The sequence below is a fragment of the Schistocerca serialis genome, chromosome 2 (assembly GCF_023864345.2).
Source record: "Schistocerca serialis cubense isolate TAMUIC-IGC-003099 chromosome 2, iqSchSeri2.2, whole genome shotgun sequence".
In the NCBI taxonomy this organism is placed as follows: Eukaryota; Metazoa; Arthropoda; class Insecta; order Orthoptera; family Acrididae; genus Schistocerca; species Schistocerca serialis.
In genome coordinates, this window is record NC_064639.1 from 430,599,863 (window position 1) to 430,624,349 (window position 24,487).

Consider the following 24,487-nt stretch of genomic DNA (forward strand, 5'->3'; position numbering starts at 1 on the left):
TATCAGATGATTGTTTACCGCCCTTCCTCCTTTCAGTCTGATTTTAGGTATTGATTTTGTTGCAATTTATTGTATTACAGTTAATGCCTTAGTGATAGACAGACACTTTACCGACATGAAACCATTTTAATTAATTACCACGAATATCCGATTTTAAGCTATTGACTATTGAATCTGTGATGCTAGACACTTAAATTACCTCATCACTTGCGCCTCCTACAGGGTCTAGTGTTCCGTAAGTATAGGATGCCCTCAGGCCATCGCTAACAATTATTTATGAGCTAGTGTACAAAATATTTGACGTTGATGTATCAGCATAATTTTCATGGTATGTTATGGCTGTCATTCTTGCTATCGTTATGATGTGCTCTAAGATATTGTTCTGTGGACCCGGCCTTCGGCTTATTGAACCAGTTATTGTTAAATTTGAGTTTCTTCCATTTTATTATACCCGATCAATAAGCCGAAACCCGCCATACTGTAAATTACATATTAATGTACGACTAAGGTTCACAGTTACACAGGAAGACTCCTCGAAAGATGTGTTGCACTATGGCCATAGGACAGATGGAGCAGCATTATGCCACATGAAATATTCACCTGGGCTTCCATGGGACCTGCTATGCTCCAGTCAAACGGGCTTCTACGAACAGGGCATACTGCAACTGGTACCATGATGTGAGAAATATGTAGTGTAAATTGGTGACTATGCAGAAAAGTAGATGGAAGATGTAAGTTCATTTGTGATTTTTTCTTTGGTGTTAATGAACCGCTTCAGCTGTACTTCATCCTTTATTATTGAATCACTACCGCTTTCGTGTCACTAAAAGTCACATGCTCAGGTGAACGTGAAAATTATCTATTAAACATTTTGAGAAAGAAACTATTGTGCGTTACCTTATGACCTTGCCTCGTACATTGGCTTCCCATGTGAGGTCGCTGTCACACGCCAGCAGGAGCGGCACAAGCAATGGATAGCCGCCCGTGTAGCGACCGGCGCGGGGAAAATTGAGACGCCTACGTCGTATACGTTGCTGAATCGTTGTTAGGGCATGGGGAAAGGTGTGCGTTTCCTTCACGACGACACTGTTGGCGTTCTCGCTTCCCGCCGTCGGGCAGAGATTGTATTTTGGAAGATCTGAATGGGCTGAAGGACAGCTGCAAGTACTGGTGATTAATTTCTGTATGCCACAGGCAGTTTTAGCGCGGTAAGAGTCGTTATTTCCTTTTGTTAATCTTTAATCGTATAATGATCAACAGAGAGATAGAAACAGCAACTTTGTCATAAAGGAGTTTACAGAGCATGCAAATCGCCTATGACTGTACTGATATAGATACCGAAGCACATGATTAATTGCTAGGGACAACGGGCAACTGCCGGCCTGAAGCTTTTAATCTTCTTCCATAATCTCTTACAATCGGCAAGTACTCCGAGCGATTCTGTGATTTATGGAGATCTGGATACGAAATGAATTTATTTGTAATACAATTCTGCGTACAGAGAGGAAGCGATGGGGCTTGTTCTAACACCTTGATGGGAATTTCATTTTCTTTGTGCCTTTTGTCGGTGAATACCACGGTGTCAGTTATTATCGGCTTTGTGAGACGACTGAACTCCAGCTTCCTTCTCTTTCCCATCGTGAATAATTGTAAAAACGGCAATGCTGCTCCTGTAAAAAAGAACATCTCTCTACTAAGTACGAGTTTCCACTTTCATTAATTTCATTATATATTTCCAACTGTGATATTATTAATACTTTAATAAAGGGATACATGAGATGAGATTTTTAACTCCTTAGTATTAACATACCGTCATGAATATCAGATATCTTGCTTTCAAACCATGGAAATAGGAATATGAACAATGTAGGAAAACACAGATTGCTACTTACCGTAAAGAACACACGACAAGTTGCAGACAAGCACAATTATAAGACACTTACATAAAGCTTTTCGCCACAGCCTACATCAGTAAAAGTGGCCACACACCATTCACACCCGCAAGCAAGCACACCTCACGCACACACGACAGCCAACTCCTGCATTCCGGCCAAAGATCATGGGGTTGGTGGTCATGTGTGTGTGTTTGTGTGAGGTGTGTTTGTGTGTGTGAATGGTTTCTGCCTTTATTCTACTGATGAAGGCGGTGGGCAAAAGTTTTATGTAAGTGCCTTTTAATTGTACCTAGGTGTAACTTGACGGGTCTTCTTTACTGTTATTAGCAATCTGTGTTTTCTTACATTGTAGATGCCTTGGTTTCTTAAAGAAAAGAAAAAGTCATACACAATACTGTTATACCGTTTCAGATTTTTGAGAACTTGTGATTTCGCACATGCATTGCTTATCAGAACAATTACCAACATATAAATTTCCTTAAGCACTTACAATCGCCTAATGACTGTCAGTGCTGGTTCCACATTGTACTTCCCTTCTTCAGTACTTTCCTATCGCTATAGGACGTGTTCTTCCACGATTTCGTAACCGTTTTCTACATCAGTAGGACTGTGAAAGAGAATTGAGGATGTATTAGATGACGATTAGTTTGGCTTTAGGAGAGATAAGGGTACCAGATTGGCAGATCTGACTTCGCAGTTGATAATGGAAGCAAGACTAAAGAAAAATCAAGACTCGTTCATAGGATTTATGGACCTGGAAAAAACGTTCGACAATGTCAAATGCTACAGAATATTCGAAATTCTGAGGAAATAGGGGTAAGCTACAGGGAGAGACGGGTAATATGCAAGACACATAAGAGCCGAGAAGGAATAATAATAGAAGAAGACTAAGCACGAAGTACTTGGATAAAAAATGGTGTAAGACAGGGATGTAGTCTTTGGACCCAACTGTTCAGTGTATAAAGCGAACAAGCAATGATAGAAATGAAAGAAAGATGCAAGAGTGGAATTAAAATTCAGTGTGAAAGGATATAAATAATAAGATTCGCTGATGACGTTGCTAGCCTCAGTGTAAGTGAAGATTTAGTAAAGGATCTGCTGAAGGGAATGAACAGTCTAATGAGCAAGGAATATGGATCGAGAGTAAACCAAAAAATGACGAAAGTAATGAGAAGTAGCAGATATGAGAAGACCGAGAAACTCAGAATTAGGATTGATGGTCACAGGGTAGATGAAGTTAAGGAATTATTGTATGTAGGTTGCAAAATAACCCCTGACGAACGGAGAAAGAGGACGTCAAAAGCAGACTAGCACAGATGAGAAGGGCATTCTAGCCAACAGAAATCTACAAATATCAAACATAGGCCTTAACTTGAGGATAAAATTTCTGAGACTGTACTTTTGGAGCACAACATTGTATAGCAACGAAACATCGAGAAAACCGGTACAGAGGATATTCAAAGCATTTGATATGTAGTGCTACAGACGAATGTTGTAAATTAGGTGGACTGATAAGGTAAGAAATGAGGAGGTTCTGTCTTGAATCGGAGGGGAAATACATCAGTCAATAACTCCTATGGCACTAGAGGGATGGTAGAGCGATGAAACTTTAGAAGAAGACAGCGACTTTAAAACATCCAGCAAATAACTGACAGCTGACTATAAAAACGTAAATATAATTTTTTTTTAAAATTTTAAGAAAGCAAATATTCACATGTATCAAAAAATTCCGTCACCTGAAATTTAAGCAGTTCAATGGCAAGTAGGCCAATTCCTTTTACAATAACTGAACGTCAAGCACCTCGTTTCCAAAAGAACTCCGTTTACATGGAAGATCAACTTTGAACTGGGCAGTAGGTTGGTTCCACTCGTACCTGCCTCCTCTATGGTTGTTTGTCTGGCCTTCCATCAATACCACAGTGAATCACTTTAACATTCAGACATTATGACATGCTAACCTTGTAGCATCATAAGTATTCGTAACAAAACATATAGCCAAGTATCATATTCCGTGATGTGTCTTGTAAATAAACCGTATACTTTATTAAGATAATGTAGATGAGTTCTTTTAGAATACTATTTAAATACAACTCGGTACTATATTCACGTTACTTTACTATCCGGACATTTTGCGGAACTAATCATTTCAAGGCAAGATTTTGTGTAACATTAAATGTTTCATTATCTTGTCGGGTAGCCATTCCGTTTTAGTACTTCTTTCAAACACTGCAGCATACTGCAATGGTCTTTTTTAAATAGTCCGCATGTAGAATGTCCCATTCTCCTTTTAAGCGACGTTTCAGTGTTTCCTTGGACGATACTGGTGTTTTTGTAATACGCCGCTACAGTTCTCCCCACACATTCTCAATGGGATTGAGATCAGGAGACTGAGGTGGTGGTTGTAAGACTATGGGTGAATTGTACAACATATACTCCTGCACAATGCGAGACGTATGTTTCGGGCCATTGTCCTGGTAAAACTTGAACGTGTTTTATATCCCCATGGTTTCAGAACTTTTCCGAGAATTATTCTTTAATATGTTCAAATAGATGTATTTGTCCATAATACTGTAGATGAACACCAATTCGCCCAGACCAAATATCGATATACAGTCCCAGACAAGAACGCTGCCACCTCCATGCTTAACAGTCCGTTTAATATTTTTGACTGTTAATCTTTGTTCTTTTTCCACCACACCATGCTTCGTCAGTCCGACCAAAAAACGTTAAATTGACTTTCATCGACAAAAATGACGTCGTTCCACCATATTTCATCCTTAGTAATAAAGTCCCTGGCAAAGTAAAATCTCTCCTTTCGATTCTGTTCATTCATTTATGATTCCTTCCTGGCTGCTTGTAATGCCGGAAATGCATATCCTTCTATTTCCATCTATTGTACTATAGATTTTTCCTTATTTTGTTACCTGAAGATATGACATTTCTGTGTCTTTATATATTGTAATTGTTTAACTATTTGTATATATATATTTATCCATTTATGTCGATGTTTTGTAAATGTTTTGTAAATACTATTTGTGTTTTTACGCTGGGTCTGGCCTAGGAAAAACTATGCTATCGAACGTTTACATCGATAGGTCGTGTGGAGAACCAAAGTGTTTGCGATCTTTGGGCGTTTTAACTCTGCCGCGTGGAGCGCGGGCAGAGCAGAGTGAGTCAGGCTGGAATAGTGCAGAGGAGCAGGTGTGTTGTGTGACGCTCCCGCGCGTTCAGGGTTTGGCAGCATGTAATTGCGCTTGACTTGCTATGATAGTTTCTGACGCGGTGTCGCGGACGGGAAGCATTAGCTGCGCACATCTAGAGCCCGTTCCGCCTGGTGACCGTGCCGAGAAGAAGGCGCGCCAACATCCAGCTTCTGCAACAGCGACGGCCGACAATGAGTGACTGTCGCCACCTCCTCGATCGACGGCTTCAAACCTTCAATCAACCAACAAGGAAGACTGGAAGTACGTCAAGTTTTAGTACTGTATGGTAGACCTCAGCTTTTAAAATTGTTAAATTTTTCTCGCTAAATTACAGCAACTTAGCATGAACCTTTGTTGCTCATTGTCCCAATTGCATTACCAAGCAGGGTTCCTTCCTTTTCCAAAATGAACCCGAGTGTCGTTGAAATTCAGACGCCAGCATTAAAGTAATATGATTCCATTTCACTGCTTTAATTTCAAAGTTCAGTTAAAGTATTCATAGCTGGCTACAATATTTGGATTACACAAGCACAAATTAAGAGTGCGAGTGTTTTAGCTTACCTGTGACTGCAGCTCAGCTTGGTACGTACTAAATGTTACTATTTTTTAATCGTCCAGAGTCATTTAATTCAAGTTCAAAGTTAAATCTCTTATTTCTAAATTGCGTAGATTCAAGTAGCTTTTGAGATGATTGTTGAGGTAGCCCAAGACTAACCGTATTTTACTGAATTCCGATGTGCTTCAGAAACAAAGCTCACTATTTATTTCAGTCACTAAATTAACTTTCAATTTTCCGGTTTTATTAATTCTTTTGCTAAATTAAGTCAGAGTGTAGCGAAATTTATTACTTCTGACAAACTTTCAGTTTTCACACTAGAATGTCAACCTTCAGTTGCCACGCTTCTAGCGCTAATTATATGTGTAATAACCTTTCTTTTTCAGTTACTATAGTAATTGTCCATAGGACTGGCGACCGTAAATTCCCCCAAATCTCAAATATCTAATTACCTCTAGTTAATTGTTAACGTAACGGCCGCACATTTACTTTCTTTATTAACTTTACCCCTTTTCAAAGTTAATTTCCACCAGTTTCATTTGCATTTTTCCTTTCATTTAGATGTAACCCTTTCCTCCCTCTTTACCGACAGATTAACTTCGTTGACGATTGCTTTTCCCAAATTCTCATTAGGTACACGCGGTTTAATTTTTCACTGTCATTAAGGTTGATAAGTGAGGGGGAGGTTACATACTCTTCCACTGTAGCCACTTTCATTCAATGCTTTGCGAATCGTTTGAGGGTATACCTTCTTGCCAGTCTCGTATAGCAGCTCATGTGCTAATCTGGGTGCACTGACTGTAGGATCCGTCTTTATTTTTCCGTATTAGCTGACTCCCGTCACGTCCCTCCAGCTTCGGCGGCTGGCCCTTTTGCGGCATAGAGCCAATATGGTCCTCATTTTTGAATCGTCTGACGATATCTGCCTCAGTACTCTTACTTATGTTGTGCGTGGAGGCAATTTGTCTATATAATTTACCTTTGGCGTCATGAAAGATCACAAGCTGTCGTATCTCAAATCCAGTACTAGCTTTGCGTGACGTTGTACCGTCCGGAAGTCGACCGCGCCTGTAAACACACGCTTGCCTTCCGACTCGAAGTATTTACCACGGTGTGAACGGTGAAAGCAAGTGCAGCACTGCCATCTGTCCAGACATTAAAGTAACGTGACCATCGAAGAGTGCTTTATTTCAGTCGTATTATTTAACCAGTGGTATACATTGTGTAAACATCATTCATACTGTTATTTACTAGACAGCTACCTTCATATAGTACGTGGCTATATTATATCTTTCTTTTATTTAGAATACAGTTATGATGCAGCAAAGTTAAATTCTCTTAGCATTCGTATATTAAGGTTATTCACTGTACTTCTGCACACAGTAACGATAGCTCCTGCAACACAACGGTTAAGCTATTATAATAACCAAATAATCTTGGGCCTTTTCAATATTACAGCTTTGCGTAGTTATCTAATTTCAAGATAAGGCTTTTAATTTACCCAAAACGTTACTTAACTAGAGAAGGAGCTAGACAAGCCAACATTCAAACAAACTGACAAATTTAAATACTAAAACAAATATATTCACTTGGTGGAGTTTAGAGCAATGAATTTATATTACTAAAAAATTTACTTAACAATGAAGAAGCTAGGGAGACTCAAGTGACAAGCTTAAATATGAAAAGACAGCATCAGCACCACACTTCCTCGGTGCACTATACTCTTTAAATTTAAGGAGCTGTTTCCGTCGTGTTACTGTGCGAGCATTGGAACTAAATTTACGTCTGGTAACCATTATGGAGAACTTCACACAAGTTCGCGTTAGCACAGATTTTTAGAGCAAGGTGAGTGCTTACTAAATGTAAAACTTTCATTGCGTCCTTCGTCGCTAGTGCTGGAATACCATTCTCCTATATATTAGCCACACTATAAGACCAATCTAATGCTGAACGCGTTGCACACACTAGAACTAATAATTTGTTTCACAAGTTGTTTTCGGAAAGGCTCCAACTGAGCCAAGCTATTTCATGCGCCAGTTTGCAGACACCACGACGCTAAATAATCCACTCAGCTTAGCACGACCCAACCGGCAGATAGAACTACACATCCACACAGAACACCACATACAGTGGCTCTGCGTAAGGCTAGCTGCACAATGGCTCCACCTCTTACCTACGCGACGAAGCACTGACTCTGCAGTCACATTCTTTCTCTCTTTCTCTGTTACTTTCTGTGCCAGTCTTCTTCCTCTGTCTCTCTGCCTGCTCTCCAGCGCCACCGTGTGCGCCCTTTTAAGGCTAGTGTGCGCCCTTTTAATGCTATCTGCACCAGAACTTCTCTAACATCCGAATAGCGATGTATCATGAGACATCGAACTCCAACCGCTGCTGGAGGAACGTCGATCGCACCACAGCTCAGATATATAGAAGCATTTAATTATTTTCCCATCCACGCAAATATACATTCATACACACACACACACACACACACACACACACACACACACACACACATGTCACGTTTATAAGGGAAAATTTTTGGACAGTGCAAGTATGAGTAGTTCATATTCTTTTAATTTTTGAATTTTTTTTACAATTTGCATGTCCGCCGTGTGTATAAAGGTTGATAGAGACTATGCTTCTATAATGCGATATTTAAGTTCTTGCGTTGTAGCCCCTCTGTAGTGAGACTGTAGAAGAATTTCATTTGCAGTTGCAGTCACAGAATATCTATGACAATTTTGATAGTTACGTCATATTCTGACACCATACTGTCTCACAGCTTATGATCAATCTATGGACGACGTCTCCTGCAAGATGTACATGGAGCTGCTTATCATCTTACAGAAGTTTTCACCATTACACCAGCCACCTCCTATGACAGCCTATTTCTTTCAAACCAACCGAACTGCAACTATGGTAATATTGATAAAACATTGATTTGTTTGTTACAGTACATTTGCGTACATATCTTGAAACGTACAAAACCCGTTGTGACTTATAAACATATATGGGTCAAACATCCGCGCACTCGTTCTATTGCATCTCTCTCTCAGTCAAATGCAATAGCTGTAATAATTGTCAATTCATTTGATGATTATGTTACTAAATGTTTTCGGTATGTTACTACATGGTCATGTTCACATCTGAAGAAAAAGGCATCTCCTGTGCAGCAAGCTACGTAAATTTAAGCATTAACTGTGTTTTTCTTACTTGTCACATCTTTTTCAGTGTGTTTTTGCTTTTCGAGTACTAGTAATAGTGTTTCATAGATTTTGTGTTTGTTCTGAATACATTCGTGAGACCGTTAGTGCTTATTTTCATTGTTTCCAACAAGAACTGTCTAGTAACCACAGTTTAGTCAGCTATCAGCCGCCTTTAGTGAATTAGCAGTCTAGTTAGCAGTGTAGTTAGCAGTCTAGTCTGGTATGACAAGGGCATACAAAAACTGCCACAGCGTCTACAAAAATGCATCTACAGAAATGGTGATTATGTCGAAAAATAGCTAAATGTTCAAGTTGTAATCTGATGTAAACCGTTGTAGAAATAAACAGGTTTATGTAGTTATAAGAAAACAGGAGACCTTAGTTTTGGGATTACCCTTGTATTTGAAGGGTTTTTGAAACGTTACTTGAAGGAAGTTGTGCAGTATAATGAAGATAAAAGGTACATCACTGGATTTAATTTATAGATATGTTGAAGGGCACACACTGAAACACAGGAATATGCTTACGAAAAGAATACTGAATTTCTCTAAAGCCATAAGATAATGTTATCGCACAGTAAGGGCATTTTAAATTGTATCCTGAAAATGCCACTGGAGCTTCGAATACTAAACTGAAAAAATAAATCGTAATACTGTTGCAGAAAAATAGATTTCCACATTTACATTTGCTGATAAAATTCCTAATACGCAGACGTTAACTAGCGAAAAAGAACTGAAGTTATAATGAAACGATTTAGCATCCCGCTATTTGCAAACGAACAATATCTGATACAGGAGACGCACAAAAGCGAATTCAATATTGTGGTGGAAATGATTGTGTTTTTCAGGACATTCGCTGGTGTCACACGCAGAGATACAATAATAAACGTGAGAGTATGGAACGGGATGAACCTCTGGGGCTTAGAAGAGCGTAGATTGTAAACGGAAACATTTTCCCCTCGTGCTGAGTATGCACGATGAAATGTCTCGTTGTTAAAGCTTGTCTCTGGCCAGTTGGCTGCGAGATTTGACAACAAATGCTTCATTCAGATACTTTATTCATCCATATACTTCTCGGTGGTAGCCAGAGAATTACTGTTAGATATAGACGTGTTGTAATATCTTTGACTGTGGAGTCTAATAACGAGATAAATTACAATACTGTACGGGCTAGTCCTGTGTTGAATGTCCACCATATTGCACTATACATGTCTACTTTAACTTTTATTGCATGTGAGGCTAGCTACCTATGATTAGTCTATTCCGTTTGTATATGATGTGTTCGTGGACTCTGGCTTAGTTATGGCCAGACTAACGGATTGTACTGTCTTGTATTTTAACTGCGTTATACCAAAATGTACTCCAAGTACAAACCCATGGAAATGTCTTCTCAGCTGAAATCAGTAATGGAAACCAAAGGATAGTTTATTTAATCAAATGGTGTACAAGGATAGTTTATTTAATCAAATGGTGTACAGTGTGGTAAAATGGTAAGATACCATTATCACAATTTTTAATAGCTTTTTACCATGTTGCAGTTGAAATAATATGATGATATAGAAAGAACGTTTATGTTCTGTCTCCTAAAACATTGCATTAATTTAACAAATTTCACTTCTTGGCGACGATCTAAACTTCTACTTCCTTAGCAAACGCAGACATGGCCTACAAGGGACACAGCTTCAGGTTACTTATGAAGTTATTAATTTTGAATGATTTTGCCCGTAAGAGGCGAATATAATCACGGCCGTGGATAGCTAAGGATGTTCGCGTTTGACGAGCGAAGCCGGTCAAAATATATCAACTAATATGTAACCTGTGGCTCTGTCCTGACTATTGATTCATTCTACTTCGTTTGGAAGCATGTGTTCTGTCAGCATCTGTTAGCACAGTAGCGTTTGAAAGTACATCCAACACTAAGGTGTGGCAGTGGGCTGAGATAGAATTCCTGATAATTGAAACTGAAATCCTAATTTGCATTATGTAAATGCTGAAGAATGTAAATGGCTATGCTACTGTATATATTAACATACTTAGTCATTCAGTTTGTCGTTGAACATGAGTTTGAGGAGCAGCTGATGTGACTACTTGAAAATTCAAAACCGTCGATGGCGTCATTCCATTCTGACAGCCGACAATAGCTAAAAATGATGAAATTGTCACTTTTCATAACTTGTCTTGTTTTTACCACCGTCTTTCATTTTTAATACCACCTTGCTGACTTGTTACACCTCTTGAATGAGGAAAAAGTAGCCGATCGTATGATATCAATCAGTATGATCAAAGTAAAAGAAATTTAAAACTTCGTTAATTCGTAACGAAACTTACTGAGAGTGTATTTTGGGATGTGAATGGTGTGCGCATGCTTGTTTGGCGATTTAAATAGTAAACAAGCTTTTCAATGAAATGCATCTGCACCCTTAATAAATTTGACCCTTTCACAGTTAAAAATTATTTAGTACAGGTTTGAGAAATAAAAGGTCAAAACCTGTCTCGGTTTGTGCTAGATAATACACTTTCGAAACTAAAAAATGAATTCGAAGCTGACTGATTTTGAAAATGGGTGAAGTGGGACACCTGTGCATCATGAACCTAGACCCATGTTTTAGTGTGAACCTAGCATTTTCAGAGTTAAATATTTAATTTTAGAATGATTTTCTCAGGATGGCATTTGTGAAAATAAGTACAATAAATCATTAGGGAAACGGATTTATTCTTTTAACAAAGAAAGAAACTGATATATCGCACGCAGTTTTTCAACATAACATTTGAAGATGACTTTGACATACCACACATCAGTGTTTTCCACATTCTGTGAAGTTTCCTGGGGCACGTATGTCCCACTACACAAACATTACGTACAAGCCAGCAGAATAGCTGAGGTGTGTACTAATGTTTCAATACAATGTCTATGATGTATAAGAAAAGACAGTTAGTTCAGACTTCCTTCAAGTGGCGAAGACGGTGACTTGGTCTGATTACTGTGAAACAGACGCAATATAAACACACGCCACCTATTTGATTGCTCACAACCTTCTATATATCCACGTCACGGTCTGTAATATTTTTCTCCAAGTTCTAACAGCATTTCGCTACATGCCAGCACTAGACAGAAAATAAATATAGACGTTTCAATGCTCAAAACTTCCCATTATTTTAGTGGTACATACAGGGTGACGATTATTGAACTGTATGAGTAAATTAGTAACAAACTTCTGCGTGCACACACTTTATTCAACGTGTAAATGTCACTAAAGGTATACGGATTTAGGTTGTGACATGTTCGATCTGCCTGCCATCATTGACGATGATGTGGAGCAAACGAATAGCGAAATTCTGCATGATCCTCTGGAGTTTCGGAAAATCGATGCTATCAATGAGCTCATGGACGACTGTTTTCCAACCAACAATAATTTTGGGGCTATTTCTTTAATACACCCCATAGAAAGAAGGCGCATGCTTTCAGATCCAGAGAATGTAGCGGCCAATAGAGGCCCAGTCCAGTGGCCTCTGGGTACCCCAGAGCCAGAATGCGGTCCCCAGAATGCTCCCCCAGGACATCACTCTCTGCTTCAAAGGGGTTGAACTCCGTCTTGCCTGAACCACATTTTGTCGAAATCAGGGTCACTTTGAATAATGGCTTTGAAATCATCTTCCAATACCTTCACGTACCGTTAAGTAGTCACCGTGCCATCAAGGAATATCCACCGATTATTCTGTGACTGGACACTGCGCATCAAACAGTCACCCGTTGATGCTCAGATGACTTCTCGATTGCGAAACGCGGGTTCTCAGTACCCCAAATGAGCCAATTTTGCTTATTGACGAAACCATCCAAATAAAAGCAAGCTTCGTAACAAAACCAAATCATACCTCGGCCAACCTTGCAGTTTGAACGTCCTAATGCAAATCGTCCAGAAGTTATGAGGATTCTGTTTCATGTAGTTCAATATTTGTCACCCCGCATGTATGGCATCAGCCACCAAAGGGTCAGACGACATCTTCACAGGCTTTTTCCACTAAAAACAGCCGGCCGACGTGGCCGGCGGTTCTAGGCACTTCAGTCCCGAACCGCGCAGCCGCTATAGTCGCAGGTTCCAATCCTGCCTCGGGCTTGGTTGTGTGAGATGTCCTTAGGTTAGTTAGATTTAAGCAGTTCTAGGTTCTAGGGGACTGATGACCTCAGATTTTAAGTCCCATAGTGCTGAGAGCCATTTTTCCACTAAAAAAAAAACAGTGCCTTGGGGTGATAACGCAAGTCGAACCACGACGCGCACCATTAGAGAAAGGTCATAGCGATCCTCGATTTGTCACAGAGACTACAAATTGAAGGCCGTCGTTTGCTCTAGAAGGGGGTCATTGAGTTTCGGTATTCAGGAATGTATGTCATTGTTCAAAGGTGGGTAAGTATTTGTAGTACTGACTGATATGGAGATAACGTTGAATGCGTGCTAACGACGGCAATGGTTTGATCCTGAGTAAACTTTTCTTGGTGCTCACGTGAATTAAATGAGATATGAGATGGAGGTATTGCTTCTGAGCAGCGTTCGTGCGTGGTCAATATAAGTGAAAGACCAACGATTATGGCTTCAGGTACACAAAAATTTGGGAGCACGGGCCTGCGCCTGCCGCGGCAGTGCTTTGTGTAACGTCATGACAGCAGAGCCATTGTGTGGGGCTGGCGAGTATTCAGTGTCCGCCCGGAAGCCGCAGGTCGCGTATGTGCGAGAGGCGACGCCAATTGTAGGCCCTGCGTGGCTGCGGCACGCACTTACTCCTTTGTTCCCGTGACGTTGTGTTAGCAAGAGCGAGTGCGCTGCGCGGCCATTGGCTTTGAAGCCGCTCGGGTCTCAGTTACGAGTATTCGTATCCATCCCTCAGAAACGGCACAGTCATCTCTGCACATACATGGAAACATAAAGACAGAGTTAGGCTGTGTGAATATGGCTGCCCAGTAAACGGCCAAAGCATAGTTTCCTACCTAATTACATAGCGTATCTGCTGCATTTCCCACTGCAGCAGAATACAGCACATCTATTTCAGAGGGAAAACCTTTGCTCCTCTTAACAAGAAAACCTGGATATGAGTTCCGTCTGTTTAAATAATCATACAGAATTAGTTTCAGTACCAATTTTTCTTTCAGAATAGCCGAGGGAACCTACCTGCGGGTTATTCTTTCATTCACTTTCCAATAGGTAAAATAACAACAAAGCGTGGAATATACTGAAAATAAGTTGTTGTGATGTTGCCGAATACCTGAAAAGTTTGGTGATCACGTACAGTATTAACACGAACAATTCTGACCTAAACCTAAATAAACCAGCTTGAAAGATGGTTTCCAAATTCAGGAAAAGGAAATTTTATCGCTTTCCATAGTTGAAATGTCACAAAGTGTCCTACATATTTTGACATTTCTACTTGCACTTCAGAATGGCTATAAAGTCGAAATCATAGTTGTGTGAAATATTAGGTTGGTACATAAGTTCGTAGCGTTTTTCCGAAAGTTTAATAACAACACGTACATGTAACGGAGACTTTATTCATCAGTAATGTATTCTCTTTTACCATTTACAACAGTTTGCCAGCGTTGGGTAGCTTTTCGATTCCACGTCTGCAGCTGTCACGTGGTTTTGAGGCGAAGAACTGGTCGACCCATGTCCGAAGCGCATTTTCATCCGGAAAGGAAGTTCCTTGGAGGTTGTTCGATAGGGAGTGGAAGACGTGAAAATATGAGGGCACAATTCATAGCACACCACAGCGCCGCTGTTCCACCAGATGCGTAAATTATCTTTCATGGATGCGCGCAGGTCTTTCTACAGGGAGTTGTCGGTTTGTTTGGGCTCAACCGTTCCTTCCTTTGTCTTATGTTAGCATCAAGACTCCATTTCTCGTCACCAGTAACGATACAGTGTAGGAATGGTTGGTGTTTTACACGAACCAACGGATGACGAGCAAGCAGAGATGCACATATGGCAAGCAGCAAATTTTTGTGATTTTGGCTTAGAGCATGCGTTACCATCACCCAATTTTTGGACCTTCCTCATTGAATTCAAATGTCGTACGATGGTGGAATGATCACAGTTCGTGGCATTTGCACCCCTGGAGTACAATGACCTGGATCATTGTGGATTAATGCATTTAAACGATCTTCCTCAAACCCCAAAGGTCTTCCTGAACGTGGAAATCACTAATGTCAAAATAACCCTCCCAAAACAAGAAAACCGTTTCCCCGCTGTGCTCTGTCCAATGGCATTATCTCCATATCGCCGTAAATGTGTCTGGCTGCCTCTGGTCCTGCCACTCCTCTATTGAACACAAGCAGGAGAAATTGTCGTAAATGTTCCAATTCCACCACATGACACTCCATCGTCTACAGTCCGTAGCTCCACTCTTTACCTCCACATGATTAAATGACATTATGGTAACTCAAGTAGCAACAGTGAACCACAAATAAAAAATGAAAATCGATAAATAAAACCATAGGAAGCGGAATACCATCAAATTTACGCACCAACTTAATAAATGAATAGTAATTTACAGCCAAATGGCACAAATTTCTTTGAAAACGTTCACATGATTGTGGTTCCCCACAAAGGAAAAATCTTCATCACGCTGTTTTAATTCTTTACTTTCAATGCATGTACATAAATTCTGTGGTAGGAGATAAACTGTCATTTCCAAGCTGGTGCATAAGCTAACAGTTTAGGCACTGCGATTTTTGTTGCGTGTGTGTTCTAGTGCGAAAGATTTCTTGAAGAGTCCTCAAGTGCAGTCAATGGATTTACTGAATCTATTCAGATACTTCAATTGTATCTCTGCTTCAGCAAAAGTGTAACACGTCGGTTTCTCCGACGCGTTCTGTTCATTAGAGATCTTTGGCTAAGTATCAAAAGTGTCAGGACGAAAATTTACACGATAATTATGAATATTTTCGTAACAGTTTTGATAAGGGTTACTACAATGGATGGATATCCAGCTACAGACTGCTTTCAGATCTTAGTTGATACGTAATGACACAGAAATGAAACAAAACCTACAGACTGGTTTAAATATTTCTAAAAATAAATTTCGAGATACTTTTGTACATATGAGATTCATGTACAAATAAGATCTTACAGTCATAAGAATCATTTAATTCGAAAACTCGTCACGAATCGGCTTATTATTTTTGTCAACTATACAATTTCAGTATGTGTGAAGAAACTTCTAAGGACTCTCAGAGAAAATAGAAAACTTTTTCCATGTTGTATAAGAAAGGTGCTAACCAATTTTCATCGACACTGTACCAATTTTCATTAACACGGACAAGCCTGGCGAACTCCCGTTTTGTCAACACCTTTTCCGATGTCTGGGACTGATTTAACAATAACAAAATGATCATCTGTGTTCTTACAAGATCTTGGTTGAAGATACTGTACCGTCCAACACATAAAATAATGCTATTGTTTCTCTGTGTAGTGTATTCATACATCCTAAGTGATAGAGTTTTCATACGAATGTACGCTGAGTTTAAAACCACCACAACTCTACTGGAAGAGAATGCGTAACATGTTTACCAGCATGCAACAGTGACTCATTTGAGAATGAACTTTTCGTAATGGACTGCATGAAAGCAATTTCCACGCTACTTAAATATTCAGTTAACTGAGATTACAGGCTGCAGGTGAATCATGATGAAAAGCACCGGATGTGAAAACTGCGCCGTGAGACGTCAAGAAAACTGCAAAGACTGCCTCAAAGCTAAAAGCGTATTAAACGACTATAGTTATGTCACCCACCGTCTCCAGTGCAGAAAGAAATAACTTCAGACAAAAAGACTTGAATGGTTGAATAATCTGCTAATGAAACACAAAGATAGACTGAGTGTAAAACAGAATATTATTGACATTAAAGCATAGTCTGAGCAACAACACAGACTAGCAAGAGATACAGATGACTGTAAGGCAGATGTATGAGATTTTTTTCAACACTACTCTTAATTAATGTTATGATAGTGACGAATAAAATGTAGACAAACACATATGTAGGAGTAAATCTATTTTTTATTTGAAGAAGCCGGCCGGAGTAGCAGTGTGGTTCTAGGCGCTACAGTCTGGCACCGAGTGGCCGCTACGGTCGTAGGTTCGAGTCCTGCCTCGGGCATGGATGTGTGTGATGTCCTTAGGTTAGTTAGGTTTAATTAGTTCTAAGTTCTAGGCGACTGATGACCTCAGAAGTTAAGTCGCATAGTGCTCAGAACCATTTGAACCATTTTTTATTTGAAGATTCTAAAGTAAGAGGGAGTTTGCAAAGAAAATTATAAGTTTTTGAAGCGAGGTATTGTACAGTTTATTCCTTCATTCATTCATAATGTACTACATTTTATGCATTGCGTAACATCTCAGAATAAAATACATATCACAATACTTTGTGTGTGTGTGTGTGTGTGTGTGTGTGTGTGTGTGTGTGTGTGTGTGTGTTTGTTTCAGTCGTAACAGACAAATACTGCTACAATATCCTTTTTGTTCCTCAAACGACTACAAAATCTCGTAATGCTCAAGAGCATTTTGTTAAGTTAATTACACGAAAATAAAAAGAACTTATCTCCAATATTGTTGTCGTATGGTGAAAATCATCTTCTATCTTCTCTAAATAAGGCAGCTGCAAATCTAAAGGAATGAAAATTTTTTGGAGGTTGTTGTCCTTTTTACGTACTTGGATATGACGAGTAGTAGAACACGACGACTCAGTCATTTACGTAAGAGGCAACGCAAATTGTACTCAATGACCCGATTTTAAAAAAATGAAACTGAATCTGAGAACGTTTTGCGAACGTATTTTACCCCGTGGTTCGGCTTTAGCAATAAAAGAGGTGAAGGTTCGTCGTGAAGGCAGCGTTGCGCACCCGTTCTGTTTGACGATTCGCTTTCAACTGGGCCTCTTTCTTGTAGCACAGCAAACGAAACCCTCGGAGATGCTCTAATTTGGTGCTCGTGTTTCGCTTATTACACTCAAATGAAGACTACCGGGGAAAAGAAGTTCACTTCTTTATCAAAATCATTTTTTTCTCTTCATTCGTGTAGCGTAAGGTCAGACTATTTCAATACAGGAATACTTTAGGCACGAAAGAGATAAGTCACAGAAGTTGAGTGTTTTAATAAACATCTACTTAAGGAGAGAGATGTATTATTTTCCACTTCTATCCGTACGTTAAACCATACGATCTGCTTCATTACACATCGTATTTTATTTGAAGCAAAGAACACAGACGCGTCTAAACCACTCGCTTAGTAACGAATTCATTCAACTTTGGAAAAACAGCGATTCTGAATAACATTGATTCAACTAGCTCTTGGTAGGTTTCTATACGCCTAAGCACAGGTCACGCAATTCCGTAAATTATGGACCGGTGGTTTGTGGGTAAGGAAGAGGTGCCCGCTGTTAGCGGAACACAGACGTTTCATCGGGTTCAGATTAGGTGAATTTGGTGGTCAAGCGATCGACGGGTGGTTGCTATTATACCCCTCAAACCACTGGAGCAGAACTGTGGCATGGGCAGTTATCTTACATCTAGACAAATAATTGTTTATTTAATTACTTAATTAACTTGTTTGCGATATACTGAAACTTTTACTAACTAGAAGATAGAATGGAAATCTGAAATCAAGATGTAAATCTGTAAAGCCGTAAAATGCATGTTTGTCAACTTAAATCTTATAATTCTAATAGTTACTAATCTTAGGCATATTGCGTTCATGCACTGAATATGTTGATGGTGTGATTGATACACCTAGTATATGGCCAAAAGAGTCCACAGGACAGTTACAAGATATTAACAAATCTATGCTCCACATGCTATGTTAGTTAACAACCGGTTGTACGTGGTGGCAGCCAGTCAAGGAATATTTTAGCGAACTTGTTTAAAAAATTTATTTCGAAGGCCCAGTCAAAATTTTACAAGTTTACTCTTAGAGCAACTTACGCTGTGCCTACGTGACACAAGTTGCCCGTCTTTCAAAACCGAGGCGGTTCCGTCCAGTTAAAGCTGCTGACAAGAGTCACCTTAAGACCTCTGTTGAAACTGCTAGCGAATTCAAGCCATTGTTTTTAGCCGAGAGCAAGCGTGGGATACAGGTCACGTGTGTGGACGCTGGAGTGTTCTGCGGTGCTGTACACAGTTGCCTCACTCTCTTGTAATCCAGACCCCGAGCAGAGCAGACTTCCTTTTTGGAAGGCACAGCCTCTGGCTCTGTTTTTCACGACCGGCCACGAACATAGTTAACATGAACCGCTTCCCCTTCCGTTGCCCATTTCAGTTAATTATTCGGCCTCCTAGACTGGCCTAAACCTGGTAACTTCCGACCCTAGGCGCGCCCCTTGCATACCAGACATTGAAATATATCCTCTTTATTGTACCTAATTTCTTGTTTTGTCATTTGGCTCTGAGCACTATGGGACTTAACTGCTGAAGTCATCAGTCCCCTAGAACTCAGAACTACTTAAACCTAACTAACCTAAAGACATCACACACATCCGTGCCCGAGGCAGGATTCGAACCTGCAACCGTAGCGGTAGCGCGGTTCCAGACTGTAGCGCCTAGAACCGCTCGGCCACTCGGGCCGGCCCCGTTTTGTCATTTAACGCCTTGAAAGCAGGAAATAATCTACTGTTCACTCGAGTTAATGTCTATGAACCCTCTTCTGGTCACCAGTGTTAATGTATACGGGCAGAGAAAGGGCGAGAACGTTGTTACATCTGCCTCGTGATGACAGTGTGTAGGGGGTCGAGTGGTCAGGATTTGAGAGTGGGCATCCAGGACTGCCTCCTCTGAGGACATCACACGCTCAACATTTCTCATTAAATTCTGGGTTTTTCCCGATCTTTGCGGCCCCACGTGTATTACATTAAATTACTTATATCAGTGCCATCTACGTCACTTCGGGGATTTTTATACGTTAATAATAATCACGCTGTACATCAACTATATCATGCCAAGGTTTGTTATTTAGACACATACCTACACAGCTAAAAGTCATCCGTAGATTTTTCTTCATGTCGATAGCAGTTCATGTTAGTTACATTCAAATGTTGTTTATAAAGCAGTCTGTGGTAGTAGCCACATATCTACTGGACAACAAGCCTAAGAATACAGCAAGTTCAATAAAACTATTTATTGAAAGATACCATCAGAGAAAAACAGTACACATGCCACACAAGTCAACATGTTTTGTACAATATATCTTCCTTATCAAATAAATGAAAGAAACGTTCTGAATAGAATTTTCATAAAATGCACTGGAAGAATTTGCGATAAAATTTAAGTAAAGGGAGTGTATTATCTCACTTGTAATTATACAATAAAAACGTGGCACGTGTGCATACAGTCATACAGGGGACAGAGATTGTCTACATTCGCAGTCCATAATTACAAAACAAATACGGCGAGAACGATATGAATTTCTGGGAAACAATAAATAAAACGTTTTCGTCGGTTATGACGTGACAGCATTGCCTCTTCTGCTAACTGTTTCTAACACGTGCATGCGACTGTAATTTACGAAAATTTAATGACACTTATTAATGAGGCTGTCTTTTCGGCGCAGTCTCGTATGATTACAAAGGAGTTAACAGAGCAGCTTGTCGAAAACTATAGCCCTACTGTTTCTACTTCACATAGCAATGATGATTACCCAGTGATTATTTTGTTTAACAGATTTAGGAATTGGTACATGTGACGTGACAGTTTTCTAAGTTTATAAATAGTAAATTACAATGATAGATGTAAAACATTTCGCTTTACAGTAGATAGAATTAAAATTGGGACAGGGCACTTTGAAAGTGAGCGCCGATATCGGTCAGCCGGTGTCTTGTGCGTTCGGCAGCCATCGTTCATCTCCAGACCAATGTGAGACCAACACGTCGTGCTAGCACAACAGCGAAAAGACGACTCTTCTTGACGAAACGAATCTCTTTCGAGCGGGTGCCATTTTCCCTCAGACTTCTCACACTTCGTCCAACGCATATTCTCGGAAACGCTTTGCGTATGTCCATTGTTCACAGGAGGATGTTGGTAACATGTCAAAAGTATAAATGCCGGCTGTGTCTCTAAAAACCTGCAAAGAACACAGAGAAACGTTGTAAGAATATATTTGTGTATTCTCCTTTTACAGGGCGCTACTTACAAATGAAACCAAATAAATACCGTATAAGGAAAGCTAGCAACACAGCAATCAGCCGCAGTGCCATTTGTTTCTTATTGTTCTTGCAGATCCATTTTTCAACTGTGGGAACGGGTCTGCGACTGGCAGCCGTGTACCTGTCTTTCCTTATAACAATATATAGTCGCTGTGCACAACGGTGCCTTGCGGAAGCAAAGTTGGTGAACCGAATAAGTGACGAAAACTGTGGTGTTCGTCAGAATACATGCCAACTACGTAAGCAGAAAAGGAAGGAGATAATACGTATGTAGGAATAGAATAACCATTATAATTTGCGAAAGTGCCTGAATGGTAAGATCCTAAAACATTTTAACGAGGGAACAGGAAGATTATGTTTTACTTTACGTCGATGACAAACTCATTAGGGTTGAATATAAACTCGTATTGGGAAAGGGTAGGGAAGGAGAGCGGCAGGAACCATCCGGGCATTCATCTTGATACATTTAAGGTCTTCACGGAAAGCTAAAATGTGCATGCCACACAGGGATTCGAACCTCGGTCTGGCTTTAAAACAAACCAAATCGCATACATCGTCTTGAAGTCCGAAATCAAAACCACAGATCGTACGCGTCTGTAATGATGTAGGAATACACGATTTACTTTTTAAGTCGAGAGCTGACGCTAAAAATGGGCAGCACAAGAGTATCTTTGGATGAACGATTGCTGTAGGAAGGAATACTTAGTCTAGTAAGAGATACTACTATTTTTATGTATATCTTAAGCAGCAACGTCAACTTTCTAAGTGAATGACAATATTATACAGTAAATATTACGTAGCTTCGGCAACTATTACAGTGATCTCCATGTCCGTTAACAATGTTGTGTATTTTGAGTGCATAATTTTCATGAGATCTACTTGCAACTAAGGAAACGAAATTTGTGACCTGTCTATGCCTGTTATTTTTTTCTTCTTTTTTCTTGTTTGAGCCATCAGTCTTCTGACTGGTTTGATGTGGTCGATTTCGTTTCCTGTGCCACCCTCCCCATCTCAAAATAGGACTAGCAAACTACGTCCTCAATTATTTCCTGGATGTATCCCAGTCAGTGACTTCCTCTATTGCTTTTACCGTCTACAGCTCGCTCTAGTACCATGGAAGTAATTCCATGATATCTTCACACATATCATCCTGTCCCTTCTTCTTTCCGGTGTTGTCCATATGTTCCTTTCATCGGCGATTTTGCGGAGAATCTCATTCATTACTTTACCTGTCAGCGTTATTTTCAACACTCTTCTGCAGCACCACGTCTTAAAAGCTTCGATTATCTTTTTTCCGGTTTTCCTATAATCAATTATTCTCCGCCCTACAATTCCATGCTCCAAACAGGCATTCTCAGAAATTCATTCCTCAAATGAATGACTGTGTTTGATACTACTAGACTTCTGCGTTTTATGTCTTCATTGTTTGGAGCTTCATGGGTTATTTTGGTTTCACGGTACCAGAACTGCCTAACTTCGTCTACTTCATGACCAAATCCTTTCGCCCTGAATATCCTTTCATCCCGGATTTTTAATCCCAGTCTTAAGCCGTTATTTTAATTACGTCTTTGTTCGCAGCTCGTGGTCTTGAGGTAGCGTTCTCGCTTCACGCGCACGGAGTCTCGGGGTCGATTCCTGCTGGGGTCAGGCATTTTCTCTGTCTCGTGATGACTGGGTGCTGTGTGTCTTTCATCATCATTGAATCGCAAATCGCCGAGGTGGCGTCAACTAAAAGGGCCTTGCAATACGGCGGCCGACCTTCCGTACATGGGGCCTCCCGACCAACAATGCCATACGATCATTCCATTTTTTTCAATTCCGTCTTTGCTTCTTCGATGTACAGATTGAAGGGAGAGGAAATAAAAGATAGACAGCATTTCTGCCTTTTTATCTGATCCGTCAGTTTATGACTGGTTTGGTGTGGCTCGTCAAGAATTTCTTTGTGCCAACGTCTTCATCGCAAAATATATCACTTGCAACCTACGTCCTCAGTTATTTGCTGGATGTAGTCCAGTGTGTCTTCCTCTACAGTTTTTACTCTCCACAGCTCCCACTACCATCACGAAAGTTATTCCGTGTTGTTCATTCTTGAATTTGCAGTCTCCTGGTTCTTGTATTATTGTTAGTCTTTCCCTGTAGAGCAGTCCAATTTTTTTCAGTATTTTTTGGCACATCCTATGAACATGTCTCGATTTTTCTTCAGTTTTACTTCCGTTGTCAAGCGCAACGTGAGGACTATCCCAGTGGTGGATTTAGTTTTCCCAAAGTCAAAATAATAACCTAGCAGTTTCTCAATTTTCTTCCCCATTATTTTCTTGTGAACTGCTTGGGTGCATCAGTTGTTAAGCTGGTTGCGCGGTAATTCTCACAGTCTCTTACTCTTCTTATCTTCTGAATTGAAAGGATGATATCTTTCCTAAAGTCCGATGGTATGTCTCCAGTGTCATAGTCTACATGTGGACCTGAACAGCCATTTCTTTGCTATTTCACCCAATGGTTTTAGAGATTCGGATGGAATGTTACCTAAGGCCTTATTTTACGTCTAGTATTATAATTCCCTTTTACAACCGCCAGGATAGCCGAGAGCGCTAACGCGCTGTTTCCTGGAGTCGGGTAGGCGCGCCGGCCCGGATCGAATCCGCCCGGCGGATTACCGACGACGGCCGGTGTGCCAGCCAGTCTGGATGTGGTTTTTAGGCGGTTTTCCTCATCCTACTAGGTGAATACCGGGCTGGTCCCCACATCCCGCCTAACATTTGAACCACATTCACACTATTTCACGATTTACGCTAGACGCAGCAGCTGGGGGTACACTATTTCCGTCCTGGGGGGTATGGGGTGGCGGCAGGAAGGGCATCCGGCAACACCTTAAAATTAACCATGCCAATTCCGTACTTAACCCTGCCGACCCTGCGCAATGCGGGACAAAGGCAGTAGCAAAAGAAAGAAACAGAAAGATTGTAATTCCCTTGTACTTTCTGACTGTATTGCTGGATCCCTCCCACCGCACCTGTTAGAGCCTGCGGACGCTGGCGGCGGCCCAGGCGGCGGCCGCTGCGAAGGCGACGGCGAGGTGGGCGCCGCCGTCGGACCCAGGGGCGGAGGCGCGGCTGCAGACGGCGACGCCCAGCTGGCGGCAGAGCGGCGAGTACACCTGCAGGCTGGACAGCGTCTCGCCGATGCGCTGCAGGAACATCGCCTCGGAGCGCCGGCAGCGCGCCCGGCTCGCCACGTACACGCACACCAGGAAGCCGTGCTTGGCGCTGGACCACCCCCAAAACGAAAACACTCGCATTAGCAAGTCCCCGGAGTGTTGCTAGTGCCGCTTTCCGCAGTTGAAAAATCTGTCATACTACCTGTCTCTAAACACTCACCCGTGTTCCTTCCTGAGTCAAATGTGAAAAAAAACAACGGTGGGAAGAAAGCATGTCGTCCTGACAGTGCCAAATTGTTT

The 24,487-nt window shown here is 40.8% G+C and overlaps 1 protein-coding gene across 1 annotated transcript in view; it reads right to left on the reverse strand.

Annotated features, from left to right (window-relative positions):
- Window positions 1–20,033: 20,033 nt before the first annotated feature.
- Window positions 20,034–24,487, reverse strand: part of LOC126455589 (uncharacterized) — an 80,625-nt gene continuing 76,171 nt past the window's right edge. The window contains exons 5-6 of the mRNA XM_050091347.1: window positions 24,044–24,296; window positions 20,034–20,951 (exon numbers count right to left, since the gene is read on the reverse strand). Of these exons, the coding sequence (XP_049947304.1) occupies window positions 24,047–24,296 (250 nt within the window). The 3' untranslated portion in view covers window positions 20,034–20,951; window positions 24,044–24,046. The remainder of the gene's footprint in view (window positions 20,952–24,043; window positions 24,297–24,487) is intronic.